Here is a 26430-nt window from a genome sequence, read left to right as displayed (position 1 = left end):
TGCAGCTTTAGAAGTCCCTGACAATGAGCTTCTTCAACATGCTGATAAGCCAAAACTGCTCCTGTCAGCTGGAGGCTGAGAACCAGGAGATTGTATCCTTCCTCTCCTGCTGCTGAGAGGAGCCTGGGTTCTACTCCTGGCTAATCTGGGTCTTCAGCAATAGGTGACAGATCCAGGGTTTCCTCTGGGACAAACCTTCACTAGTGGGAGGTGGGGACAGGACAGCCCTTTTTTGTTCCAAGTCAGCAGCTGAAATCCAAGCCTGTGCCAGAGGTAAGCAAATGCTTGGAGCAAGTGGGAGTGCTGGAAAGGGATCCCAGAAGGGATCTTGGCTTAATTCCTGATACCTCTGCAACCAGGGCAGAGTGCTTTGGCTCTCCAGTCTGTCTTCTGAGAGCAGTCAGGGTCACTGTGGTGAAGGGATGGAAGCTTCACTGTTGCTAGTTTAGAAAATCAAATTTCCTCTTAGTCACCTGGGAAGCCAGAATCTCCTCTCATTGCTCTGGGACATGCAGATTGGAGTACTCCCTTGAGAGCAGCACTCCTAGGATGTGGGAATGTCCTCTCAGTAGCATTTTGCCCTGCAATTGTTACCAGCACGTGGCTTCTCACTCCATTTTCTTTGGCTTTCGTCAATTGCCATGTTTTGGGCAACTGTTAAACATTAACTTAGATTTGTACTTAATAACTTGGTAGTGTGTTTGGAGCTCAGTGCACAGGGAGGGGACACACTCAACCCCCCTTCCCTGGCCTTGCCAAAGGTTTAGCGATGTCAAAGCAAGAGAGTCACTGAGAGCACACCATCGTTCATTGAGCACACACCTATGCTTGTCTGAAGGCTTAGTCAGGTATCCACCAAGTGTTGTTTTCATCCACCAAAAATCTTTGATTTCCTTGATTAACATAACTAGGAGGACCTTACTGATTTGAAAGCAGAGCGAAAAACATTTTCAGCAGAGATCAAAGCCCTGGAGGGGACCGGTATGTACAGGAATGGCATTAACAACTAATCCCCTCTAATCCAAGATGACATCCTTATCGCATGAGGGCATAAAATGTAATTAGACTTATATAGTGCTATCTCCAGAACACTAAGCAAATATTAACCAATCCATCTTCCCAGTGCTCCTGTGAGGACAGTCCAGTTACCCTGGCTGTGCAGGTGAAGAAACCAAGGCACGGGATGGTGCTCTAGCAGAGTCCCTTTCAGGAGAAGGCCATGCAAACCATGCACCCAGTAAAAAAAATTAGCAAAGCATTTATGACCACCGGGAGGTTTTTTGGGGACATGGAGCACATCTTCCTTCAAGGGTCATGTTATCAAGGGGGTGCTGTTTCTCCACACTTCCAGGATCCCTCCACAGCTGTTACATATCTGCAGGGAGTTAAAACACATGTTCACATATGGGCTGCCTCTACTGTTAAAACATGTTTAAATTATATCCAACCATCCCTTCAGCTCTGCTTGTGTTAGGGTTTGTTTTCTAACCTTGCTTATGCCCAGGTTCACCCCATCTCACAGATGCTGCAGAATGCACCTTTGCCAGGGGAAGCATTGCTGTTCTCCCCTTCCCTTGGCTCTCCAAGATTAATTGGCCCTGAGATGAGTAATGCAACTGATGGTCCTTGCCTGTGTGGAGTGATGCCCCTTCCTTTGGGATTAAAGCCAGTGTGCAGGTTTTAGAGCCTGAACTGATGTCTCTGTCAAGTGTATGTGGTGATGGGAAGGGAGCTCTGCCTCAACCCCTGCCTGCATGATGCCTTTCAGTGGCCAGTGGTGTTTCTTTCTTTGAAGTCTGATCCCCTTTGGGTAGTAGGACCATTTGCAGCAGTGTGGGATGTTATCCTCTTATCAGTGTTGGTTAGCGTTGGGTGCCCTTGACAAAGAGCTGCCTGTAATGGAGTAAGACACTTAAAAACAGCCACCGAATTTCTCAAGGCCTTGGGATAGGATTATATTTCTTGGGCTGGCAATGCTTTCTGCTTTAAAAACAGTTGGAATGTATTTGAGTGTGAAGTATAATTTCCTGGGCTCGACCAGTCTTTGAAATCAAAGACACTCACCAAAAGGCTACTGTCATTTGAAGGACAAAAAGTTTAGTAGGCTCCTCTTTGGTGATGTTGGTCCCTTGACTTGAGGACATCACCCTTGAAGCTCTGTCACAACGCACATTTATCAGAGGTCCCAGGAAGGGCAGTGTGGTGTAGGGTGAGGAGAGACAGTCACAGTGTCCTCCGGCGCTCCCTGGCTCTGGGTCACCTCTCCCCACTGTGAGCTGCTCCCACACCCTGCAGGAACCAGTCATGAATGTATTGTTTTATTTTCCCCTAGAATACTGGAAATGAACAAAAGAAAACAGTGAAGGTTAGGACTCACAGGTCTGTTTGCTTTATTAATAAAGTTCCAGATTTTCTGGAATAGAAAAGAAAATGCTGTCCGCAGGAAACATCAGCAAACTATTCCAGGAAGAAGAAGGGAAGGAATGCCATTGAGGCAGAAAGATGTGGAAGTGGTTCATGGAAAGCTGTTCAGACACTGATCTTTTTGGAGTTGAGACTATGCTGTACCCTCAGTGGTAGTCACACCTCACTGGGGTGATGGCAGAATCCATCCCCAGACCTCCCTTGGCTCCTTCCCTCCCTGCTTCCTGCACTGTGCTGGCACCACCAGTTGCATGGCCACACTGGGACTCAGATCTAGGACTGATCCATCTGAGAAGCAAACTCAAGCCTTTTTTTTTTGTCTTACGAAGAAAGAACAGTTCCCAGTGGAAGCCTCTTGTCTCCTGGCATTCCTGGTGCAGGTGAAGGGAGAAGTGCTGCATGTCCTGCAGTGGGTGGATGGAAGTGCACAGGGTAGGCCATTGCAGCTACCAGGGCAAGATTATGTCACTCTGGAACCCACAGTTGCTGAGAATTCAGTGCCACAGCAGTTTCTGCCTGCTGAGGAACTGCTGCTGTGTTTACGATGGCCAAAAAATCCCTATGCTAAGAGCTTGCCGTCTGACTGTGAGGCAGTTAAAACCCAGAAATGCCCAAATGTTAGCATGCTGCAGAGTATGAAGCAATCTTTGTCCTTTTAGGCAGCTCACCTGACACTGCTTTTCTAGCTTTATAATGCCACCAGTGAACTGCTGTAACATGTGTGACTTGGCCAATGCGTCCTTTAAAAGCCATTGAAAATGTTCCCTTTCCTTGCCTGAGGGCCCCTGGCTCCAGAGTCGCTGGGTTTCCTCCCTCTGCTTCTGGAGCTCAGGCTGCCCAGATTAAATCATGTATTGAAAAATTCCATAGCAGCTTCCGACCTCAATGAATAGCATATTCAAGGCCACTGGAAGGCTCTTGCATTATCTAGTTCAGTGGTTTTCAACCATTATTTTTATTTCCAGTAGAGATGGGAATCCCCAAAAAGTCACATCTATAGCCAGCTGACCTGCTAAGTGCAATCACTTTTCACAGGAGTGGAAATAACACCAGGAGCAACCTGGACTCTTACAGAGTCTCCAGGTCACTGACTGAAGTCTGCTGCAGCATGACCCTGTCATCCAGGAGAATCCATGGGATTGCATCTGCTGGCATCTCAATCACCAGAGGTGAGAGGCTGCAAAGACACTCCTTTGGTCACATTTATACATGCCTAGCTGAGCTGGAGCTGATAGAGATACACCTTCAGGCTGGATCAGACAAACAAGGGATGATCTACAGCAAAGACAACCTACATTTAGGTTGAAACAAAGCCTCAGACCATCAAAGGGGTGACAGCAGGAGAATAAATGAAACTGGAGCCTTGAAGCACTCAGAGAGAGGCACTCTGATGACCCACAGAGGCAGGGTGGGATGGAGAGATGGAAAAAGGCAGTTGCTGTCAGCTCCAGGGTTCAAAAAGCACATCCCAAAGCAGTGAGTGGTCACCAGCCATGGAAGGAGACCAGGATAAGGACTACAGAGCTGTGTCCCTTCCATTCTGTTTCACTGTGAGGGATCCTGAGCAGGCCCTGGATATACATGCTTTGGTGCCTGGATGATGGACACACACATTTCTTCTGGTTGTGAGTATGTGGGTGTGTGGTGTGTATGACAGGTGTGAGTGAAAATGGATTTGTTTTTAAAATAAAATCCTCTTCCTGTCCTCCAAAATCTCATCTTGAGACTTGCTTGTCACCATTAATTAGCAGATGAGCATTTGGGTATTTCCTATAGTCCCTCTGCAGATTTCCCGCTGTGAGTAATGCTGATGCTCTCTGTCCTTACCCATGCCCTGGGCTCCTGTTTGGTTGTATTGAAACACTCTGGGGGTTTTTGTGTTTGTTTTTTTTTTTCGGTTGTTTGTTTAGGTTTTCTGGTTGGTTGGTTGGTTGGTTGGTTTTTTGTTTTGTTGGTTTTTTACTCTGAGCTTGGAGATTTGGCATCTCTCACGTGTCTTCCCAGTCTGTATCACTCAGGCAATCTTTGTATGTTCTTATAGTTAATAAAAATTTAATTTTTTTTGAATGCTGCTAGAGAGACTTGTGGTGGTAAAGTTAATAATATTTGCAACTGAGAAGTCTGGCTAAGAAGTTACCTTTACTAAAAGCACATTTCTTTTGACTAAAAGGTGCCAGTCTGTTGGATTCCTCAAATTTGAGCAAGCTACTCCTGTTTCGTAAATATTATCACAATGTGGGGGTTTTTCTGGAATTCCTCGTGGATTCCAAGTCACACTGAACATTGGCACCAATGGTAAAGTCTGTTCTCCAATACAGTTTATGCTTGAATTGCTGGATTAAGACCACGAAATTTTACTCACTGCTAAGGTTAGAAAAGTCCACACAAGAAACCTGCAGGAAGAACTCAAGAATAATTTCATTTATGCTTTTGAAGAAAAAAAGCACAGAAGGCATGTATAATGATAAAATCAAAATACTAGGAGCTCCAAATAAATGGAGACTATTGAAAAGCAGCTATGAAGATTAGATATAAATCTGACTGCTTGCCACTACCAAGTGGTTTATGTCACTTTGGGTTTAGTCTATTTATTCATCATAAAAATAACGGTGCTGTCTCACCAATAATAATCTCGGTGACTGCTACTGCTCACACCAGATGTTATGAGCTGGACACTGCTGGAGGGGCTCAGCTTCCCCTTCAGTGCTACCACCTCCCTTCTGTTTGTGTTAAGTCCCTTCCCAAGAGATGTTTATAAATTGTGATCAAGTTTCTTAACCTTGTTTTGATAAATGAAAGCAGATGTTTGGCAGGATTCATCTGATTCCTCTCCAGTGTTTATAGACAGTGGGATTGCACTGGCACAGTTCAGGGAGTCTAGGATGCTGTGCATCCTATCCTAAACAAATGTTTACATTAAGTCAAAAAAGAGGGCAGAGCTACACCTTGTAAGTAACTAAAACTACCACAGCCTTATTCTCCTATTTCACACTAGTATTTATATTTTTCATATCTTTAATCTGTCTACAATAACCTCTCTTCAAGACCGCAAATTTCTTTTACAATGGGCCACCTGTACCTATAGAACAAAACTCCTGATTGAGTTATTCTGTGATAACACAGTTGTTTAGCTGATGCCTTATAAACAGACATGTCAGGAGTGGTTATTCCATTCCCTGCTCAGGATCAGTTAGGAGCAAGTCCACATTGTATTTCAGTGTCAGAGGAACTCATGTCCTAGGATGAACCAGCAAAACTGTTTTATGGACAGAATAATGGTGCGTTTATAGGAACATATGCAGCAGTTGGGTAGTAATTTTGTGTCATCCTGGCTCTAGAGATGGAAATGGAGATGGTTTGTGTTTTAGACTTTTAATCTCATTTCATTGATTGTCAATTCATCTGAGGCAGTTAATAGGTTTGGAGAAGCTGATGGGATGTCTGTCTCAGGACATAATTATTTCTGTCATTCCTTCCTCGAGCTGAAACTAAATGTTGGTTAATTATCACTGATTCATTAAAGTAGAACAAAGGAAAACTTCTTCTGGAAGTCTGAGGCTTGTCTTTACTGTGAAATATTGGAGTGCTTCTAGCCTGAGATAAAATCCTGCTGAAGACAACAGTTTCTGCTTGGTCCTGTGAGCTTTGATTATATCCTCGGTGTTTGTTGTCTCTCTAGTCCAACAGCTGTTCAACGATCAAACCTAAAGGTGGCAAGAAATAGGTAATTTTTGCCGTGCTATAGCCAGCAGTACCAAATACTGTGCATCTGAACTGCTGCTGACCTTCCCTAACTACATCATGGGAAAAGTTAAAGTAATGGTCCCCAGGAGGGTTGGACAGTAAGGTTAGTTATTTCGCTATGAAAACAAAACAAAAAGCCTTCTTTTGGAAGTGAAGAAGTAGCAGTTATGTGCTTTGGTCACTTATCTGAGGATATTCATTACTGTTCATGCCCTCAGATGCTATCCCATCCTGCTCTGAGAAGTCTTTATGAGCAGAACAAGGGCATCTCAGTGGTCAGATAATTTGTATATTAAAGAGACTTGAAATTGGTGCGGATTTGTCTTAAAAAATTTGGACACAACAGTGTTGTAAATCACTGCCCTAAGTTGTGTGGTAATGTACTAAAACTGTCACATTTCTATTGATCCCACTAAGATTATTGTAAAAGACATATCAATATACCACACTGTTCATATGGAAAGATAAAGGGTCTAGGTTAGATAATAGGATGTTAGAAAAAAGGTTCTTTGCCCAGAGGGTGGTTGGGCACTGGAACAGGCTCCCCAGAGAAGTGGTCACAGCACCAAGCCTGACAGAGTTCAAGAAGTGTTTGGATAACACTCTCAGGCACATGGTGTGATTCTTGGGGCTGTCCTGCACAGGACGACGAGTTAGACCTCGATGAGTCTTGTGGATCCCTTCCAACTCAGGATATTCTGTGATTCTGTGATCTTTCTTCCACCTACATGGTTTTGACATTTCTGTAACTACACTATTTTTTGTCAAACAATTCTTAAATTTATCCCTGTATGCATAAGAAGAAATTGAAATCTCAGACTCAGTACAGTGAAAGAGATGGCTTCCTGGTCTAACTGTATGGCTGTAAAGGAGAGCTAGACTGGGATTCATCACTCTGGAATGTAATTCACACATCCATCACTGTCTTAGTGATGTCAGTTTGCCCTTAAATTTCCTATAAGGTAAGATTACTTGCTCATTACCTCACGGTGATGAGATATTTGCACATCTAAGGTGCATCCACACTCTGTGCATCACAGGAAGTTAGTACAAATGTATTTACTTATTAATACAAATGTGTTAACTTACCACACAAGACTTGCAGAGATGAGAGGTGACACCTTGTACAAGCAGGAAGTATGGGATATCCTGAAGAAGAAAGAAACACTGAGGAAATAAATGCATTTGTAACTAGCAGTAGAGATCAGTCTCCACTGACCTCACCTTACCTTACCTTGCAGAAAACTTGGGAGGCTTCATTATTTGACTTAGAAATTGCTGTGCAAATGCAATAAAAAAGAGTCCTAAAATTGGTTTATAAAAATTAAGAAAATAACATGTTATTAGAATAGTTGTACAAATTAATATAATTGCAAAATTGCTTTTATGTATGGATATTCCAGTTGAGAATAATTACAGTCAGACTACATGTAGCTAATATAAGAAAACCACACTCCCTTTTCCAGTCTATCTTCTTAGTTATGAATTTGTTGTGTGAATCATCTACCTAGAGCATTTCTATAAGGAAAACCTCATTTGATGAAAGCTTTGCTTTGAAGGAAAGAAGCAATCTAATAATAATTATAATAATGGTCATTCTTTTCTCATATTTTGAGTTTTTAAAAGTCACGGTGTTTGTGAAGGACTAGTGGTCTTATAGCTGTAAATTGTGATTCTGCTATGGTACAAAGTATTCACTGAGGGACTACTGAAAGGCATTTTGATTACATGAAGGGTCTTAAAATGTTTTCCTTTCAAGGAATTTTAAATGTCTCTAAAGTGTTTAAGGGGAGATGAAAGACTCTGTAATGTACTTCATGCTTTGTACCGTCCTGCAACAGATAAATGCCCTGGGGTGGAGCATTTTAGATCTTTCTACATGCTCAACTGTGTCCAGTAATTATCCTGGAATAATTTCATATCGGAGGAGTTTACATTGGAGAGGATGGGTCTACTTGACACTGTTACTTTGCCAGGTCCCACTTATAAAAACACCTTTCCTCTAGAATTAAAAATAACCACTTTTCAGCAGCTTTTTACACAGAAGTCTCACCAGGGCAGGACAGCGTATGCAGTAGAACAGCATGTGGACATTTCACTATGAGTCTCTTCAGAATTTGTGAAGCTGTGGACATCCATGAGGTATTACACATGTGGTAAAGACCTGGACATTGCCTTGAGCAGGAAGGGGACTGTGGGCGTGTCCACTAAAACCTGTGTCAGGGTCACAGTAGCCCTTGCAAGATTTCATAGACTTGAGAAATGCTGATGGAAAGTAACCTCTGAATGTCTCTAATCTAAACTTCACCTCAGAATAGGGCTGGAGCGTACCCTAGATTGCATCAACTATGGCTCTGCTGCTGGAATCTTGAACACCTCCTAGAATGGAGATGCCACGTCCTGTCTGGTAACCTGTTCCAGTCCTCTAGTGAAGAAGTTTTTGTTAGTGCTCAGTCTAACTTCCAAGTCATAGCTTGTGGACATTGGCTTAATCACTGCTACTACTGAGAAGGGTTTGGCTTCATCATCTTTTTTAATGCCTTTACATAGTGGGCTGTTACTAGGTCCTGTCTTGACTTCATCATCATCAGACTCAGCAAGACTAATGCCTTCATGTTCTCCTCACAAAAGTACTCTATGCCCTGAGTGTTTTAGCAGTTCACCTGCTGGACCCTGTTCAAAATTCTCCACCTCCATCTTGAACAAGAGGCTCAAACATGTGCAGTCCCAGCAGCACTGAGGAGAAGGGGCAATAACTTCCCTTGATCTCCTGCACTACAAGGAGTGGTTTGCCTCATTTGTGGCAAGAGAGAACTGTTGTTTCCCATTTAATCTGTCTTTCAAACTAACACATGGGTCCTCCTCAGTAGGGCTGCTCTTCAATTAGTTGGTTCCCAGCCAGAACTGACACATGGGGTTATTCCAGCTTGGTGCAGGGCTTTGCATGGCTCTACAAAGCTTAATGAGGTTTCTCTTGGCCTCAAGTTTCCCAAGGTCCTGCTGGATCAAAGTACTAGTGCTCAGTATGCCAACCACCCAATCCAGTTTGGTGTTGTCTGCATATCTGCAGAGGGTGACTTCTGCCTCTTGTTCAGGCTTTTAGAACTCTCTTTCCATGGGAAGAGAGGACACAGTCTTGGTCTGTGGGATCTATGGACTAGACATCTTCTGGCATCTTTTCTGCTTTCCCACACCCACCTCTGGCAAAGCTGGTTGAAGCAGTCAGTTCTTGCTGCAGCCCAGCTCCTGGCCACTCCTTTCTCCCCTTTGCTTTCCCTGCTTGTGCTGACACCAGTGTTTGGGGCAGGGTGGCAGACCACGCTGGTGAGCAGATGTGGGATACCCGCAGCCATCACAGATATTTTTGTACAGCTACAATTTTTCAGCTGTGGAAGCAAAGCTCTCTCAGACAGCAGAGCTGTGAGCAGAGCTGGGCTGTTGTCGTCTCTGGGTGACGATGCTTCGCCTTCTGCCACTGCTCCCCACAAAGCACTGAGTGGTGACGGTCTACATGCTCTGCCAGCCTGGTGTGTGTGAGGGGGTGATGTATTCATGCTGTTCCAGCCAGGACAGCCGAGGCTGCTGGAGTTGGCAGCACACATGGTGACCTCGGGCAGAGGAACCGTAACTAACCCCCAGACACGTACCGGGCACAGATGTTTGCGGATTCAGTGTCTGCTGCAGCCAAAAAGTACATGATCTTTCTCTGTTGTTGTTCTTTCTTCTTTTTTTTTTTTTTTTTAAAGTCATGTGCTCCTTTCCCACTAGTGCTGTCAGCTCCGGAGGTCTCTCTTGCAGCGATGTAAACATGGCTACTGTGCATCCCTGCGATTGCAGCCCGTAGCTCACAATGAGGCAGCCAATGCCAACAGATGTATAATGAGCATTTAAAAAGCACTTATTTTGTCATCCAATCATCGATCATCCTCATTGTGTAAATATTTTTTTTTGTTTCCACAACAAAATGACTTTAAAAGAAATGTTCACCAGGAAGAAAAATAAAATTGATTCTGGTGATAAAATCAGGACAGTCAAAGTGATTAATATGACATCAGGGAAAGCTTGCAAACAACGCCTAATTTCTGTGGCAAAAAGACCTCGTGGATACACCAGCGCTATGTTGTGCCTGGAAATTTAGTGGCAGCTGGAAATTTGATGGTGACCTCTGATAAACGAGAAAATGGTGAGGGTTTTAATGAATGACTTGAATAAGAAAATAAATAAGCCAGTCTGTGTGGTATTCTTCAAGATATTTGTTTTGCTATTAAGTTTGGTTAATGTGGTTCTCACTGTGTCATGGTGATCGTGCTGACAGCACATCACGACATATGAGCTTTGTGGCTGTTTGACTGTCAGGGAAGGGGATTCATTGCCTCAAACTCACAAGGTAGAACAGGGAGGTAACTGTAATAGGAGAGCATTTGGAAGCCCTTGGCAGAAAATGTCAGAGATCGTAAAGATAGAAAGTGTTCTGCAGATCATCTTTGCTCTCCTCTGTCAAACTGGCCACAGAACCTAAATGAATTCCTTTCTGTTTACCTTCTTTTTTTTTTTTATTTGTGAGGAAAATTTAGTCTGGAATTACATCTGAAAAATGGATATGGGGGGAGGGGGCTTTAACCACAAAATTTGGGAAAGTTACACTCATGGTTGATTATGTTCATTGCAGTGTGTTCTTAGCCTCACTTTATGAAATTGCAGTGTTTATTCTGTGGCTCTTTTATCTTTGTTGTGATGTTTAGAAGCATTCTTATGAAATGTTGAGTTCCCATCTGACTATTTATAGACTATGTTTGAGTCACCTCTTAATCTTCCTGTGGGTAAAACCAAACTAAGCTCCATGCTTCTGTCACTATAAGGCACGCTTTCAAGAGCTTGCTCATTCTCAGTTTTTCCAGTTCAGTGTCCTCCTTCTCAGCTGTAACACATTCCTACTCCTGGTGGTAGCCACTGCCCAGAGCTGCTGGCGACCTGCTACGCCCTGAGGTGCTGTTCAGTAGAGGGCAATGAGAACCCATCTAGGCTGGTTTTCATCTGAAAAGTGGACCTGCATGGAATAGATGAGAACTCAGGGATCAGTGGGCTACCTGTGAGAGCCCGTACTTGCCACTGGAAGGTCTCCCAAACCCTGTCAAAGGCAAAGCAATGTTTTTCCAGCTTTTAGAACAATAAGGGCTGTATAAAAGCTGTTCCTTTCTTCATTCATAATTTTGCAATTTATTAAAACCTCCAGTTTTCAGTCCTTTCTAGTTTCAGCCCAGGGAAGGTAGAACAAATTAGGCTGTCACAATTCAGTCACTTTTCTTGGTTATCTTGCAGAACCTACTTAAATATAGTTTCTCCAAGAATTCCCCAGTTGAAAGCCAGAAACCTGTGAGCTGAAATACACACAGAGGGAACACAGAAGGCATCATGCTGACTTTTTTTCCTTAGAGCATATTCAGTGCTTGGGTGACCATCTCAGTAAGCCTTCCCAAGACTCTGCAGCTCATTTCAGATCCCTGCAGTTCATCCAGACAGGCCGTAACTCTGTGGTCCGTGCATCAGGAGAGAAGTGCAGTAATCCCTCAATAACCTTGACTAATGCCATAATGAACTAATGGCAACTTCTGGAAGCTCTTCAATACAGTATAATGTTCAACCTTGATCCTTTGAGTTTATCTGGGTCTTCATGAACACAGAATTGCTTAACTGACATAGAAGTTCCTGTTAGACTTTTCAGAAGCAATTCAGATGTTTGTGGTGGGAGCCCTAAAGGTATAGAGATGCTTTGTTTCTTTTCAGTGTGATGAGACTTAAGTGTTTAATTTCTTTTACAGATCTAAATTTTTACTTAGCCATCTCTACAGTGTTCTAATGCTCCCATGCTCACTTCCCTTCAGGCCTCTGGGTAATGAGAACACCTTTTTTCTAGAATATGTGACTGTGTCTCGGTCACTTCAGTGCAAGTTCTACTAGTTTGGCTCTAAGTGCTGAGAATCTGATCAAAACTTCTTGACTCTCCAGTGAAGCAGATGAAGGTCATACATGTCTCCCACTCACTGCTTAGCTAAAGGGATTGCAATGACCAGTGAAGCAGCAGAACAAACTTTTGAAGCAATAACATCTTAAACTGAAAGTGCATGTACTAATGCTTGAAGGTTTTGTGTTTTGTTTTGTTTGGGGTTTTTTTGTATGTGTGTTTGGGGTCTTTTACTGTTGTTTTGCTTTTTTTTTTTTAATCAAAAGAACTTACACGGTTAAAATATTTTTTCTCTTCATACCAGCTTGAACCCACTGGCACAGTAATTTTGTGTCCAGGCACAAATAGCCACAGAAAAAGATACTTATTCTTAAAATACCTCTTTTTCACACAAAAAGTATCTCCAGGTCCTTCATAACATTACCTCTAGCAGAAAAATCCAGCAAACAAAATATTCACTCAATCCCTTTTAATCATATGATCAAAGTATTTTACCATGGCAAATTGAACAAGCATCTAAAAAGAGAGATGAAGAGCAATGAGCAAAGCAGAGGGAAAGAAATTACTTTGATCCGGAAGGGAGTAGGAGAGCAAGGAGAGTTTTGGGTGAGAAAGCTGTAGAGGAGAAGAATTCTTCACTGAGGGGCTGTGTTAGGGTAACAGGAAGAGCAGATGCTGGATGATCAAGGGAGCCCCAGAGGGGAGCAGAGGAGGACTTGGTCTGTATGATGTCGTGGATTTGGAAGATCAGGAGAGGGTATCTGATGCTGTGGTACATGTTTCCATGCTGGGGGAAGAGCAGGAATTAGACCAGAAGATGGCTGAAATTTCTTTCGTGAGAGGTAGACAAGGAACAAAGATGTCTTTTTCTTCCTCAGATTTGGCTGAGCAAGGAATGGCAGGGACAGAAACATCTGGATGGCGAAGCTGTTGCCAGACTATCTGTAAAATTAATTAGCAGATCTCACCTTATTTTCTCCATTCAGCAACAGGCCAGATAGGAAACAAATCAGACTATTTTAAAGTAATTTTCACTCCAACATATTTACTTTCCAGAAAGATACTAAAGAAAATACTGACATGCCAGTCTTGATGGGATCCTTTGTTTCATGTGGTGTGGTAATTTACTCTTACATTGGACTTCATATTTCTCCAGTTGGTGCAGCAAACTACTCAGACTGTGGGAGGATATTTACTGTTTGGAGAAGTCCTTGGACAGTTCAGCAAACTTTGTCTTGTTTCTCTGTACAAGAACTATATATAGGCTTTGCTCAGTCAAGGTCTCCGATGTTGTGTGAGCAGAGCTAAATATTTTTAAGAGTATAAAAAAGCAACAAGATAACTCCAACCATTTGGCTTTGTTAGAACCAGGTGTTTGTCTTGCTGTGTAGTAACAGAGGAAAGAGAAACTACCTTAAAGGCACATTGATTTGCGCTATTTCTTAATCTGAAACTGAGACAAGCAGATATAAACAATGCATCTTAAAAAACTTTTAGATTCATAGCATCTCTATGAAGCTGTTGTTACCTTTCAGGTTACCTTTTTTTTCATTTCAAGATACAAACAACCAATGCCTATACTGTGTCTGACTCTATTTGACTTGACCTAAAAATGATTTATCTATAAGTGCTGTGATAATATCAATATTCTATAATAATGGTAGGAGAATAGAAAAATCACCTGTCTGAAAAAACTTACCTGACAGTGAAATCTGACAGCAAATGCCAACAACTACCTTTGAGTAGTTGAGTAAACTGCCTTTTTCTCAGTTGAAAGTTGACCAGAAACCTCACAGATAAGAAGTCTTCTGAAAACTGATTGAAATATGTTTAATGACTCAGAGTAATTAAGGGTCTGTTTCCATTTCTGCTGGTGGATACACAATAGAAAATGACCAAACGGGGAACCCTTCTACCCTTTTTGTTTCCCCTCCACAAACTGTCAGACCAGAAAAGGATTGATGGGACAGGAAGGTGCCCTGAAAGCAGGGGGTTAGGAAAATGATGGGTATGAGTAGCCTTGTGTGTGAGGATCAGGATCTGCAATCTGAAATGGCAAAGAAACAGATTTCTCCTTACTGAGAGGGGGAGTTGAGATAGGAAAGGCAGGAAGGTTTTGAACGGTTAGGGGTGAGTTTAGTCCCTGACACTGTTCTCTTGTTACTGCACCTCCTCTGGCAAATTTTGCCTCTTGCTGTCCCACTCGGAAAATACCCCGACACAAAGGTCACATTAACACGAGGCACAGGCCGGCGTAAGAGATAGACACTACTATAACTAAAGCAACCAGCTGTCATTCACTCAAGCAGGGACCTCAGCGGAACCTGAGCAGAGATTTCATACAGATGTCGGATGGAGCTGCCAGGTCACTCCCGCGGCTCCGCTTAAAACACGGGCAATTCCAAGTCCAGGGCAGGTCCAGCAGAGCCAGGGGTCGCCAAGCTGACCCTATACCTCTACTCCTTTCCTCGCCACGGCCCGTCAAACCCCGCTCCGGGCCGGGCCCGCCCCCGCCCTGCCCTCAGGGGCGGGCGCTCCGCCCCGGGGTTGGCGGCCCGTGCCCGCCCGGGGGCCGGGGCTGGCGGCGGGGCGGGCCGGGGGAGGGCTCGCTGGGCTCCGGAGCCCCGGCCCGGCCAACCCGCGGCCGCCGCGGCTGAGCCATAAAAGCGGCGGGAGCCGCTGGGTCTGCGGCTCCAGTTGGCGGCAGCCGTGCCCGGCACGCCTGGAGTGGGCAGCGCGGCCGCCCCCTCCGCAGCCCCAGGGACCGCCGCCGGGCCGCCCCCAAGATGCTGTTTTGGCACACGCAGCCGGAGCACTACAACCAGCACTCGACCGGCAGCTACCTGCGGTGAGTCCCGGGCGGCGGGAGCCCCTGCGCCCTGGCATAGCGGTCTGTGTGTTTGGGGGTCGGGTGCCCCCGTCCCGCCGCCGCCCGCTCGGCTGCCCGGCGGCACCCCCGGTACCCTCGGCCCCCCGTGGTGCCCTAACCGGGGTTAGCGCCGCTCCCTCCGTCTGAGAGACCGCGGGTTCCTTTTTCTTGTTTTTCCCCTTCTTTTTTCTTCAGCGCCTCGTTAGACAGCTCTGTGCAGCTTTGCGTTACCGCTGGTGCCCGGTTCTCTCTCCTCCGCGCTGAGGTAGCGCGGCTCAAAGGGAGGAGGTGCGGCAGCGGCGAGGCGCTGTCAAAAGTCTGTGGAAAACGCCTGCTGGCAAACTGAGAAGGCACGCAGTTTTCTGGGGACGGGATTTCTTTCTCTGCTTTTTGGGACGGTGTATGTAAAGCTCAGAATTTCACTTTCTGAACTTGCCTAAACCAGCTTTTTCCTGCCTCCGCACAGTTGCGTTTAATTAAATGCGCCTAATTTAAGTACAAGGGCTGCTAAACAATAGTCTGTAACATGTGTAGCACAAACCCATGTTTCCTCCCTCTAACCGATGTGAAAGCAGGCAACTTTGGGAGTTTCCTTTTTGCTGGTTGCTTGTGAATTATTTGTTTTCTGAAGATGTAAAGCTCAGCCGTCAGCTGGTGTCGATTGCTGCTGCTGCTCTGCCAAAGGGGGATTTTGCTGAATTATGGCAGTGGAGAACCTGGCCGTGGCCCAAGAGCCTGACTTTCAAATGTACCCCTAAACAACCCCTCTTGAGAGAACATTGAGTTTGTCTGAGGAAGCACTTCCAACACAGATAATACTTCCTTTTCAAGGAGACACGCTATCTGGTCTATTCCTACTCCCTATCAGTGTGTTTACAAAGGAATTTTTTTTTTTTGCTCTAAATAATAATCTCCCGTTATCAAATGATACGGTACTGTAAGATTCTTACTTTCTGGCAGCTTCTCCACTTCTTCATACAAGATTCTTCATGTCGTCCCTCTGTTTCAATAACTCAGTTTCACAACATGTATGTGGCAAAAGTCTTGTTCTCTTGCTTTGTGCTTGCGGATCTGATTGGTTTAGGACAGTGAGGACGGCAGTAGCAGAGGAGCATCAGCATTGCTACTTGTGTGTATTCTCAGCGTTAGAGAGTGTTTATGGTGCTCAGGCTGCTTCATTAACTGCTTCATAATGGATTTGTAGCACAGTGCTTCAAGATCATCAGGTCTGGGTCAGGCTTGAGTCCACAATTTAAATTTTGTCTAATTGGCCAGAAAACACATTTGCTTATTTTTGCTGGCTTGATGCTAGCTGGGGGATAAAGGATACCTTTCTGTCAGGAAGGCTGCTGGTATGGCAGTGACCTGTCAGTGTTTTAGGAACAAACTTCAGCTTTAGTGAGTATCTGCTACTGTGACCATGGTGTTTTTGATCTCGGACTAAAAGCCCTAAAATCAGTTTTATGGCAACAATGCCCTCGGGTGTTTCAGGGAACGTTGGTTGAACAAAACCCTCGTTTTTTGTGTAGAGACCTCTTAATTCTGGCCAATTCACTTTCCATGAGAATGTGTCAAGATATGCATTTCTAAGAGGGGCATTTTTCTGCTGAGCTGTGCCTTTCTGAAGGCTTTCCATACCCCCTTGTAGCGACTCTGCACGGAAAACTGAAATAGTACAATTCTTGAAGTTGCTGTAACAAAAGTTTATATAAATTATACTTTGCAGAAATCAAAGACTTTCTGCGTATCTGAGGCATCCGTGTAAGTTCTACCATACCTCAGTGGCATTTGTAGTTAAAGCAAGATGATATTACAGAAAAATCCTTGTAAATCTTCATTCAGTTTTTATAAAAACCAAGTACATGTTTTACTTTCTGTTCTATCAGCTGACTGAACTCTCAAATAACTTTGTTCTCTGGTAAGCAACAGTCTAAGTGTTGGTTAAGACCAGAACTGGAGAGTTTTAGCAAAAAGGTGAAACTTGTGAGAGTTTTTAGAAGTTCACCTTTTTTTTTTTTTTTTAAGAGTTGAATATTGCGATGGCTTATATACTTAACTTAAAAATTCTTTTAAGTCTTCACCTCCTAACTTCCAAACATTTTTAATAAGGTGGAATGTTTTAGAAGGTCTTGACCCAAAGCCACGGATACCGCAGGCCATTAGTTCAAATGCTCCAAGAATAAAAATGTGATTGAATTGTGTGGCTTCACTGGGGCTTTAGTATGGTGAAGCTTTTAAGAAACCAAATCGTGGATTCCTCCATGCTTACAGTCTTCAGCAATCAGACAGCTGTTCTGGCAAGTGCAGGGGTGCTAAGAGCCTGATGTGAAATATGGTATTGGTGGAATTTTGATATCCTCTTGCTTAAATTTCTCAGTTGTTTCAGGTGAGTAGGTGTACAAATTCCTCATCCCTAACTGTTAAACCTGGGCCAGACTTTGTGCACCATCTCTGCTGAACTGTAGAAGTTTTGGGCTTTGGAGTTTTTGACCTGTTCTCGTCTGTAAAGCTGCACACATTCCAATGGCATTGTGCAGATGAGTGTGTTAAGAGCAAATGTTGGCATCCGTGAGCGAGATGACTCTGGAGCAGTATCAGATCCTGCATGTGTGTGGAGCAATGCTATCTATTTCAGAAATCTACTGCAGGCATTTCTGTCACTTCGTTACTGTAGTAAATCATCACTAAGGAAAAAAACCCTCTCTGTGGCAGCAGTTAGGCAAGAGCTGTGATTATGTCAGTAATGCCAGTAAGCAAATGGGGCTGGATGCCTTTGAGTGGGTGATAACATGGAGGGCGTGGGGTTGGAAGAGAGAATGGAAACAGAGATGGGTGTTTCTTTTCTCCTGTTTGTGTCTGAAATGGCACATTTTGCTCTTTGGCTTTATTTTGCCATAAATAGGAGTACCTATGGTTGAACCAGGCACTTCAGCAGTTTGCTCTAAACTGCTGCACTGTTTCACTCATGACCTGGGTAGCCTTCAAGGTTGTGGGTGCTACGAGTGGATCATTAACTGAACAGGCAAGGCAAAAATTCTTAATGCCCTTTTAGGGTGCATGCCTGTACATGCTGGTATGTTCCTGGATGTTTTTTCTTAAAGCTTTTTGTATATGAGATTATCAAAAGGAGCAGAACTGCAGCCTCTGTAATGGGAATCTCAAGTCTTCACACATCTGGAGGAAATGCAGGAGAAAAAGAATCTTATTCTGAATTGTCTCCATGTTCAACATAATCCTCCTAATTTGGAAGGATATTAATGTCTTAAGTAGGTGGACACAATGATCAGAAGTGTTTGTGACATGGGTAGGGCTAATGTAGTTCTTCAGTATCAGACAGGCTGAGACAAGGATGCTTATTCCTGTCATCTCATTTTGTACTAATCAACTAATCATTTGTTGAGCTCTCAGCCTTGCTAATACCAGTTCTGCTTGGGGATTAGTGTGGGTTGGGATCAGCCTGACACTAAATCAGCAGGCAGGTCAGCATCAACATCTTGTAAAGAAGTGAGGACAGGGACTATGTGCAGGTCCTGGTGAAGCTGCTTCTGAGCACCTTTGTGTGCATTTATGAAGATGGCCCAGTGCTGACTTAAGAGCTATGTGGTTACTTGGGACCAGGCTTATTTAGAGTGCATGGAGATCTCATGAGTCAATTAATCCAGCAGGATTCATGCCATTATTTACCTGAATGTCTCCCTTTTACACCAGAGCTGTGTCTGTTCCTTGCCCTTGGTTGCTACTTGTAGACATTTTACTAACCAGAGATTCAACTGTCAAAGTGCCCTTTCTTGCTTTTTTTTTTCCCCCTGGAAGGCTTTCATCTGAGAACCCAAGAACTCTTAAACATATGTACTTCCACAAGGATGAAGAATCTATTTTTGATAATTTTTGTCCTCATCAAGAAAACTGCTTAACTGAAAAGTAAATCTGATTTAATTTTTAAAAACATAAATTAATTCTCAGACATTCTGTATTGCCAGTGGTGTGTTCTTTTTTTGTGCAGTGCTGATGTCCTAGAGGCAGAAGTTGCCTGGTTACTTTATACAGGCAGAATTAACTCTGTTTCTTCAGAGACCATCTCCATTATACCAGATCATGAGAACCAAGTGCAGATTTAGGCTAGGATATTCCATAAACTCTTTGTAGCTAAATGTCTGTGAATTGTGTGTTGCAGAGATGTCCTTGCGCTGCCTATTTTCAAGCAGGAAGAACCGCAGCTGTCTCCTGAGAACGATGCCAAACTGCCACCCTTTCAGTACGTCCTCTGCACAGCCACATCACCTGCCGTGAAACTGCACGAAGAAACCCTGACCTACCTCAACCAAGGTAGGGTTTGCACTACACTGAAGAAGAACACATTTCCTGGGAACAGTTGATGAGAGATTTAATCCCATACTTGTCTCACCGGGAGGGCAGCGGGATGGGAAAAGAGGGATAGAGATGGGGAGGGGGTGGAGGAAAGGAGGAGTATTTAATTTTTAATATTTAGATACCAGATTATCAACTATTATAAAATAATGAAGTACCACTGATTTAACTGTCGGCTTAAAGCAGTGTTGTAGCATGTACAGTTCCCTGTGGCCAAGTACTGGCTAGATCTCAGACAACTTAAACTGCAGCCACAAGGCCAGATTGATAAGCAGATGGGCAAACTTTGGCAAAGTTGGATGCTGGAAGGCATTGCCAGAGGATGAGTTAACAGGTATCCAAGGGCTGCTCTGTGGTCTGGGCAGAGCATGACATCATTCACACTGGCTTTGAGATATGGCTCTGCTCAGTGCCTAACTTGACAAGTTGCCAGGGTTCAGTGCATCAAAGTCCTCTATAACTGACCTCATAGGCTAGTTTTTACTCCTGGATAAACAAGCACTGTGTATTTCTCTACACTTTCCCCCTGCCCCCCTCCATTTGGCAGAATTCATGCAGATACATCTCTGGTTGGTGTTTGGCTGTCACTTTGCAGCCCCTCCTGCATGTGGGTCTTGAAGGGATCAGACCTCTCCAGGCACATATTATGCTAACATAGTATGCTTATTTTCTGCTGGGCTGTAAACAAGGGCATTAGCCTGACAACAACAACCTGGAGGGTGTCTGCACTGTTACTGAGATCCTCTTCTGCTTCAGGACACTGCCCCAGCTCTTTAAGCTTCATGCACTGAGTAGGATGCTCACTTGAGTGCCTCTCTGCGTAGGTTTCTCTCAATGCTGGTAGAAATCAGAGCCCTGATCTCCTTTGGAGTCTGACCTCAGGTGCAGCTGGCTGCTGGATCTGTGGTGGTAGCTGGTAGACCCATGGAGCCCTACAGAAGGATCAGCTGAGTACTGCAGGCTCTACCCAAGGAGCCAGGTGTTTCCTGTCACATCAGCTGGCACTGTTCTGTCTCCTAGGATCAAAAAATACTTTGGATGCTTCCCAGTTTATCCATCTAAACACAGCAGACCCCAGGAGGTGATATGGGGCATATCAAGGGTGAGATTGAGATGAATCTTCCTGTGAAACACAATTCTTTCCTGTATTAGGATAAAAGATTTTTTTTTATGAAAAGCAGGCAATGGCCAAATATTTTAGCATACATGAAGCAGTGCCTGCTGTTTTACCTTGGTAAGGAAAAAGCTAGACAACTCTTTACACAATTCCATGAGTTTTAAAAAACTCTGACTGGAGTAGTCTGTGTTTTCCTATGCAAAGTAAGACTGTTACTGCCTTTCAGATAGACCATGCTATGTTTGGCTTTGTCCTGCTTACTATTGCAAGGAGTTGTCTCCTGCTACGGCTTGACACAGTACTGACCTGTTTCCTTGGCATTTCTTGGGTGTCATCTGTCTTTCATCCCTGAAGGAGAAAGGTGGGATGTGTCCTTGTAGAATGTACCCCGGAGAATATGAGGCTGGAGGACCAAAGCAGAGATGAGGCTGGCAGGAGCTGTGCAGTGGGGCAGAGTTGGGAAGCTGCTGGGGGAAGAAGTGGGCATCCCATAATTCTGTTGGCTTGCCACAGTGCATGGCAACAGCACTTTCTCCTCGAGGGGTGATTAGTAGTAAAAGGTGGTGCATCTTCTGATAGTTGACTGGCTCACTGCTTTCTGTTCCCCTTGGCGGGAACTTTGCATCTGCCTGCTACCTTCTCATGAGCATCCACACCTCACTTATTTAAACTCCCAATCATTTTTGTCTTCCTCCTTACACTGGGTTGCTCTGGGTTTTTTGAAAAACCTCTTGAAATTCAAGGCTCTCTGTATGTAGATTGATATTTTTTTTTAAAGTTTTTTTTTTGGCGATCTTGCAATGTACTTGCTTTAAAAGCTGTTCTGCTCTACTCCAAAAGGCTGTTTCAGAGTTCACACCATTGGGTGCACTCTGGCTCCCAGCACTGACCCTCTCCCGTAGCAAGGGCAGACCTTAACTGTAAATTTGTCTGACATGTAGTTTGCCTTGATACTAAATCCATTAGACCAAAATCCCTTGCCTGTGCTAGTTAGTAAAAGGGGAATGGAGTATGGTCACATGTGGATATGAGCTGCTGTGAGAAACTTGTGGGTTCACTAGAGGTAACTACAGATATGAGGAGACAACGATGGTGGACCCACCTTCCAACCAGCTGTGGTCAGAGCTGGGGTGTCTAATTGCTGTTGGTGGGATATCGGTGGGAACATTGCCTTGGGTTAAAGAGATGAGGATTTAAAGGCTCTGTCAGAAAACTAATCCCATTAGTAGAATTACGTTGTATGAGCTTGAGGAGGTATGTGAAGGGGACCTTGGGGCAGCCAAGGTTTCTGGAATCAATACTCCTGGCACAATGGAGGAGCTGACTGACTCCAGAGCACTGTGATCCAGCTGCAATGCCACAGACGTCTCATGAAGCAATTTAGACCATTCCCTACACCTTATCCCCGTATGCTGACTGTAAGCAAAGGGACACCTCTTGCACCTTACCCTCTCTCTGTGTTTATCATGGCTTGGCCAAACACTTACATAAAACTTCCCTTCTTCCTTGTATGCTTGGGTGTTGGGATGGATTGCTTTAGCAAATGGGTAACTTCATTAATGAATGTCCCTCCACCCTGCCTGTGTGTCAGTCATAGTTCCTAGTAAGGCAGATACAAAGACACAGTGACTGTCCCAGCAGTGACAAAGCAATTCACATCCAGTATGGTAACTGTCCCAAACTGAGTAAAGGGTATGGGGCATTCTGGTTGCTAGGTGACTCTTGGCATTTGTTCTTCAGATGTTCCTTCTGAACTTGAGCTCTTCACCACGCAGTAACTGACCTTTTGTCACCGTGAAGCAGCTCTGCTTATTGCCCTGAAACACGTTCTCTGCACGTGACTGGTTCAATGGTGGTGAGTGGACCAGCTCAGGAGGTAGTTCACAGGCAGGATGGAATAAAGGTCAGGCCTGACAGAGCTATGAAATGTGGAAGGCTGAAAATACTGGGTGGCAACTTGAAGGCCAAGTTACATAGCAGAGATAGAAGAGGAACCAGTGGAGAATTTCAAGTGAGATCTGAAAGGATTTCATAAGCGCTGAGAAGGACTATCCAGTGGCTATATTTGTGTACAGATGGGAGAGGACGCCAGGCTTGTGGAACATAATTACTTCTCATGAGCCTTGCTTCTTGCTGGATAGACCCAGAGAGATGGCCAGTGGCACTGAGGAGGAGGAGGTCTCTGGCCTGGGCTCTCCACAAGAGTGGAGGCTGAGAGGACTCCTGAGCTGGAGAGCAGAGACCAGTGTTTTCAGCAAAGGCAGGGGAAGTATTTGTGAGGGAGCACAAGGGAATGAGTTTAGCTGTAGTGTTAAGTTGACTTGGGGACGTTCGGCAGTGGCAGAGTCCCAAGCTTGTCTACTCCAGTTTGAAACCATGAGTGCTTGCTGGCCACAGCTCGAGAACCAGCCTGTAAATGAAGTAACTAGAGTCAAATCCTTAGCTTGGTTTCCAAAGACTGACTCATTACACTTGTCTTTCCTGATCTCTTACCCCCCTGCCTTCCCACATTCCTTGGGAAACTGGAGCCAAATTGAACACAGGCTTAGTTTGCTATTCTTTAGGGCAGTTCCTTCATTAAGAGGTCTTTACTGGATCTCGGGAGGATTACTCATCCGATGGGACAAAGTATAGGCTTATTAGTGTGGTGTCTCAACACCGCTCCACCTTCAGTCTGCAAAACTGGTAAAGGTGCTGTCCTCGCATTAGAAGCTGCTGCTGGCACTTCTCCTTTGGTCAGGAATCACATCTGTCAACAGAGCTACACTGTCCAGAAGTCTGCAGCACAAACATGGCCTAACATTTCTGGAACTAGCCTGCCTTTTAGCACTATTTCAGTGTCTCTTGTGGATAGGGATTTTCAGAAAAACAATCAACCAGCAACCATGTTACAAACCACTGCTTTAGCAAGACAGCTTGATGCAGTGCATATTCCATGGTCTGCAGTCATATGGGGTGTGGTTTGACCATGGCTGGTTGAAACCAGTTTCAAACATGGAGAGAAATGGGAGCAATGAAAGGTGGTTCCAGAAATTGCAGCAGGAGGAATGTAGAGGAAACAAGCACTGTGTACAGTAGATCTGAGTGCTAATAAATATGAGGAAATAAAATCATTCCTTTAAAAAAACAAAATGCCAAAAATCACAAAAACCTGAAAGTCATTGCTCAAGGGAATCAGCTTGTAGTGCCAGAACCACATGTGGACTTTGAGCTGTTCAAGTCATGATTTTGTTTCATGACCAGCATTAGGCTGGCTCAGAGCCTCGGGTCTCAATTACTTCAAATAGAGCGTGGTTAAGGTTGATGGCAGAGGGTCACTGAGAGCAGGCTGTGTGACAAATCCAGCCCAGTCCCCCAGTGGTACTTAAGAGTAACTGGCCGTCACTTGCCTGTAAAGTTTTCCTGGGCTCTGTTCAGCTCTGCAGATCTGCAGTGTGTGACTTGAGGTTCTTGGCCATGTGAGGATTTTAGTATACAGCTGGTTAGGGTTTGGAAGGCTGGCCGTCTCTGCTTTACTGTATCTTCCAGGAGTCAGCCTTACTGCCAGTCCTAGATGGTTCAGAAAAGAAACAAGCCCAAAACAAAAACCATGAGAATAAACCACTAACACCTGAAGAAACCTGTAGATGATATTGGGAGTGTTGCTGCAGAAGTGCATGAGCAACAGCTGCCTCATGGAGCTAAAGATGGACTTAGTGTGAGTCTGGATCGCACCTAAGCAAAAGCCCCACATTTCAATCCCAGGCTGCAAAGGCATATATCCAGGTTCAAGACACATGTGCATAAGCTGGTGCACTTTAAACAGTGCTGCATTTAAAACCTGCTGGGTGTTGTCCTGCCTCAGCTCACTGCAGATATGTTCTGGTTTCTTCTCCAAAGAAAGGTGTAGAAAGCCCTGGGCAAGGAGAAGCTGAAGAGGACACTTTGGAGTCAATTGCTAATTGTTTGGGTAGGAGATGAAACTGCTTACAACAGAAGGCAAAAGAGAACCTTTGCCTCCCTTAAAAAGTCTAAAGTTCAAATTTGGTTGTCTAATCTTCTACAGCCAGAGAACCCAGTTTTAAACACTGGGATTTACAGTAAATGAAAAAAAGCTGTTTTGTATTGACGTTAACTCCTACGTAATTGAGTTTTTATGGGGTCACAACTGCCTGGATGTTTGTACTTTTCCTGGAACAATTCTTTATTTGCCTAAATGAAGTGTAGAGAAGGCTGAGTTCTAGCTGGGTGTGCTTCTGGTTTAATTATAGCTTTGCTTGTGGGGATATTTTTGCTTTGTCCCATGCTAGTCACTGCCACCACTGACCAGGCCCTGGGCATTTGTAGGAGCTCTGCTGCTGGTGGCTTCTCCCTGTGGACATGCACTCCACCCTTGCCTGAGATCACAGGCGCAACAATGACTTTGTGTTGTTGAGACTGAGCACCAGGTACTCCCTGGTGGCTCCCCTCCTCGGCATCCTTGTTCCCTGATCGTTGTGAGCTGCCATGCTGCTCCTTGACCCCTTTCCACTCTGTTCCTGGTTTTGGATGGCTTAAAAAATGCCTAATGAAGCTAGTTTGTCTTTCCCATATCTGAGACTGGCTACTTGGTGGTTTTGGTTCTTGTGGTGCACTTCATATTCAGAAAAGGAATTTGTCTCCTGCCTGACTTTGAAGACAGCTCTGAGTAGGTTCTAGTGTCTCAACTGAAGCCATTAATTGTGCTAGAAGCAATTTCCCCATATGTTTGGCAGCTCTGTCTTCACTTGGCAGCCCAGGATAAACAACCCTGTCTCCAAACCACACCATCCCTAAGCTCACTATGAATCTTACTTCAGATGACAAGGCACCTCTGCGTAAGTAGAGCATCTGACTTCTGTTGTCCCTAGGAAGCTAGAATCTCAGTTGTCTTTTAACCAAGAGGCTGTTTTCTATTCTTTTTGTAATCCTTTCTTCTGTTGCTAGCATCTGGATAAAATTCAAATGGGACTATGAACTTGCTGGACTGTAGCCTGTGTACAACTCCTACTGGAAGCCCCTAGATTGCATTTTGTTCTCCCATAAATCTTAAATATCTGTGAAGGAAGGGAGTGCTCAGAAGTTCCTCTGACTGGGGTGAGAAATGTGAGAATAACTGGAAGATTTTTCCCTTGTATTCCACGTAATTTTTTTACTTTACCCCATTATTCATATTTACTTTGAGATTCCTTTAATTATGATAATGAAATTTTTGCCTGTAATTTTACAGGCTCTGATGTTTGTATCAATGCACCTACCAATCTGAGAAGATGTAGAAATTTTCCAGTTAGCTTTCTCTAATTTGCAGTGTCCTAAAAGATCACATTTTAGGTAGCAGTAAAAAGCTTGAGAAATGCTGGAGGTTTGACATGATTAGCTGTTTTTATGGAAATAATAACTTTTTTATAGGAGAATATGCTTTTTTTTCCCCCCTAAAGAGGTAGGAAAAAAACCCACTTTTTCTCCCATTTGCTTCCTACCAAGAATTTAATATGTGTTCCTGGAACTAGACAGCAAGCACTGGAGCAGTGCTCTTGTCCTAGCTTGGTGCCACACCTGTGAGCAGTGTGGAAGGTATGGTCTGCTTTGATAGGGCAGTTGCCAATTACATGTCCTCCCCTTCCCTGTGGTAGGCACTGATTGAGCAGCCACATGCAGGACTGGGTCTTGCTTCTCCCAGTTTATTAACTGCAGAAATGTGGTAAAGGAAGCGACTTACCTAAGGGCATCTGAGGGAGGTGCTAGGTGGGGTCAGGAAACATACTCAGCTTTTCTGCATCCCTCCTCAGCACCCTCACCCAGGACCATTCTTTTTAGTTATCTGAAACTCAAGTAAATATTACACACAAAGTTACTCTTACAGAGCTATAAAACCTGTTGTCCAAACTGACTTAGAACGGGTTGAAACCAGAAAAAGCCTGTATTTTTTTACTTACACAGAGGGGGCTG

General features: G+C 44.2%; 1 protein-coding gene and 1 long non-coding RNA gene across 2 annotated transcripts in view; one reads left to right on the top strand and one right to left on the bottom strand.

Moving 5' to 3' along the window:
• Positions 1 to 2468: 2468 nt before the first annotated feature.
• Positions 2469 to 14645, bottom strand: LOC108501545. The gene is made up of 5 exons (XR_001876207.1): positions 14474 to 14645; positions 13830 to 13945; positions 7403 to 7472; positions 7258 to 7317; positions 2469 to 6128 (listed from the first exon to the last, which is right to left on the bottom strand). It is a non-coding gene; the product is annotated as an uncharacterized LOC108501545 (long non-coding RNA).
• A 199-nt stretch (positions 14646 to 14844) lies between these two features.
• TFCP2L1 (transcription factor CP2-like 1) overlaps positions 14845 to 26430 on the top strand; it is a 37184-nt gene continuing 25598 nt past the window's right edge. The window contains exons 1-2 of the mRNA XM_017823541.1: positions 14845 to 14978; positions 19174 to 19325. Of these exons, the coding sequence (XP_017679030.1) occupies positions 14917 to 14978; positions 19174 to 19325 (214 nt within the window). The 5' untranslated portion in view covers positions 14845 to 14916. The remainder of the gene's footprint in view (positions 14979 to 19173; positions 19326 to 26430) is intronic.

This window comes from Lepidothrix coronata, unplaced genomic scaffold (genome assembly GCF_001604755.1).
Source record: "Lepidothrix coronata isolate B3197 unplaced genomic scaffold, Lepidothrix_coronata-1.0 Scaffold103, whole genome shotgun sequence".
Classification (NCBI taxonomy): Eukaryota; Metazoa; Chordata; class Aves; order Passeriformes; family Pipridae; genus Lepidothrix; species Lepidothrix coronata.
This window is presented reverse-complemented; position numbering and strand designations above follow the sequence as displayed.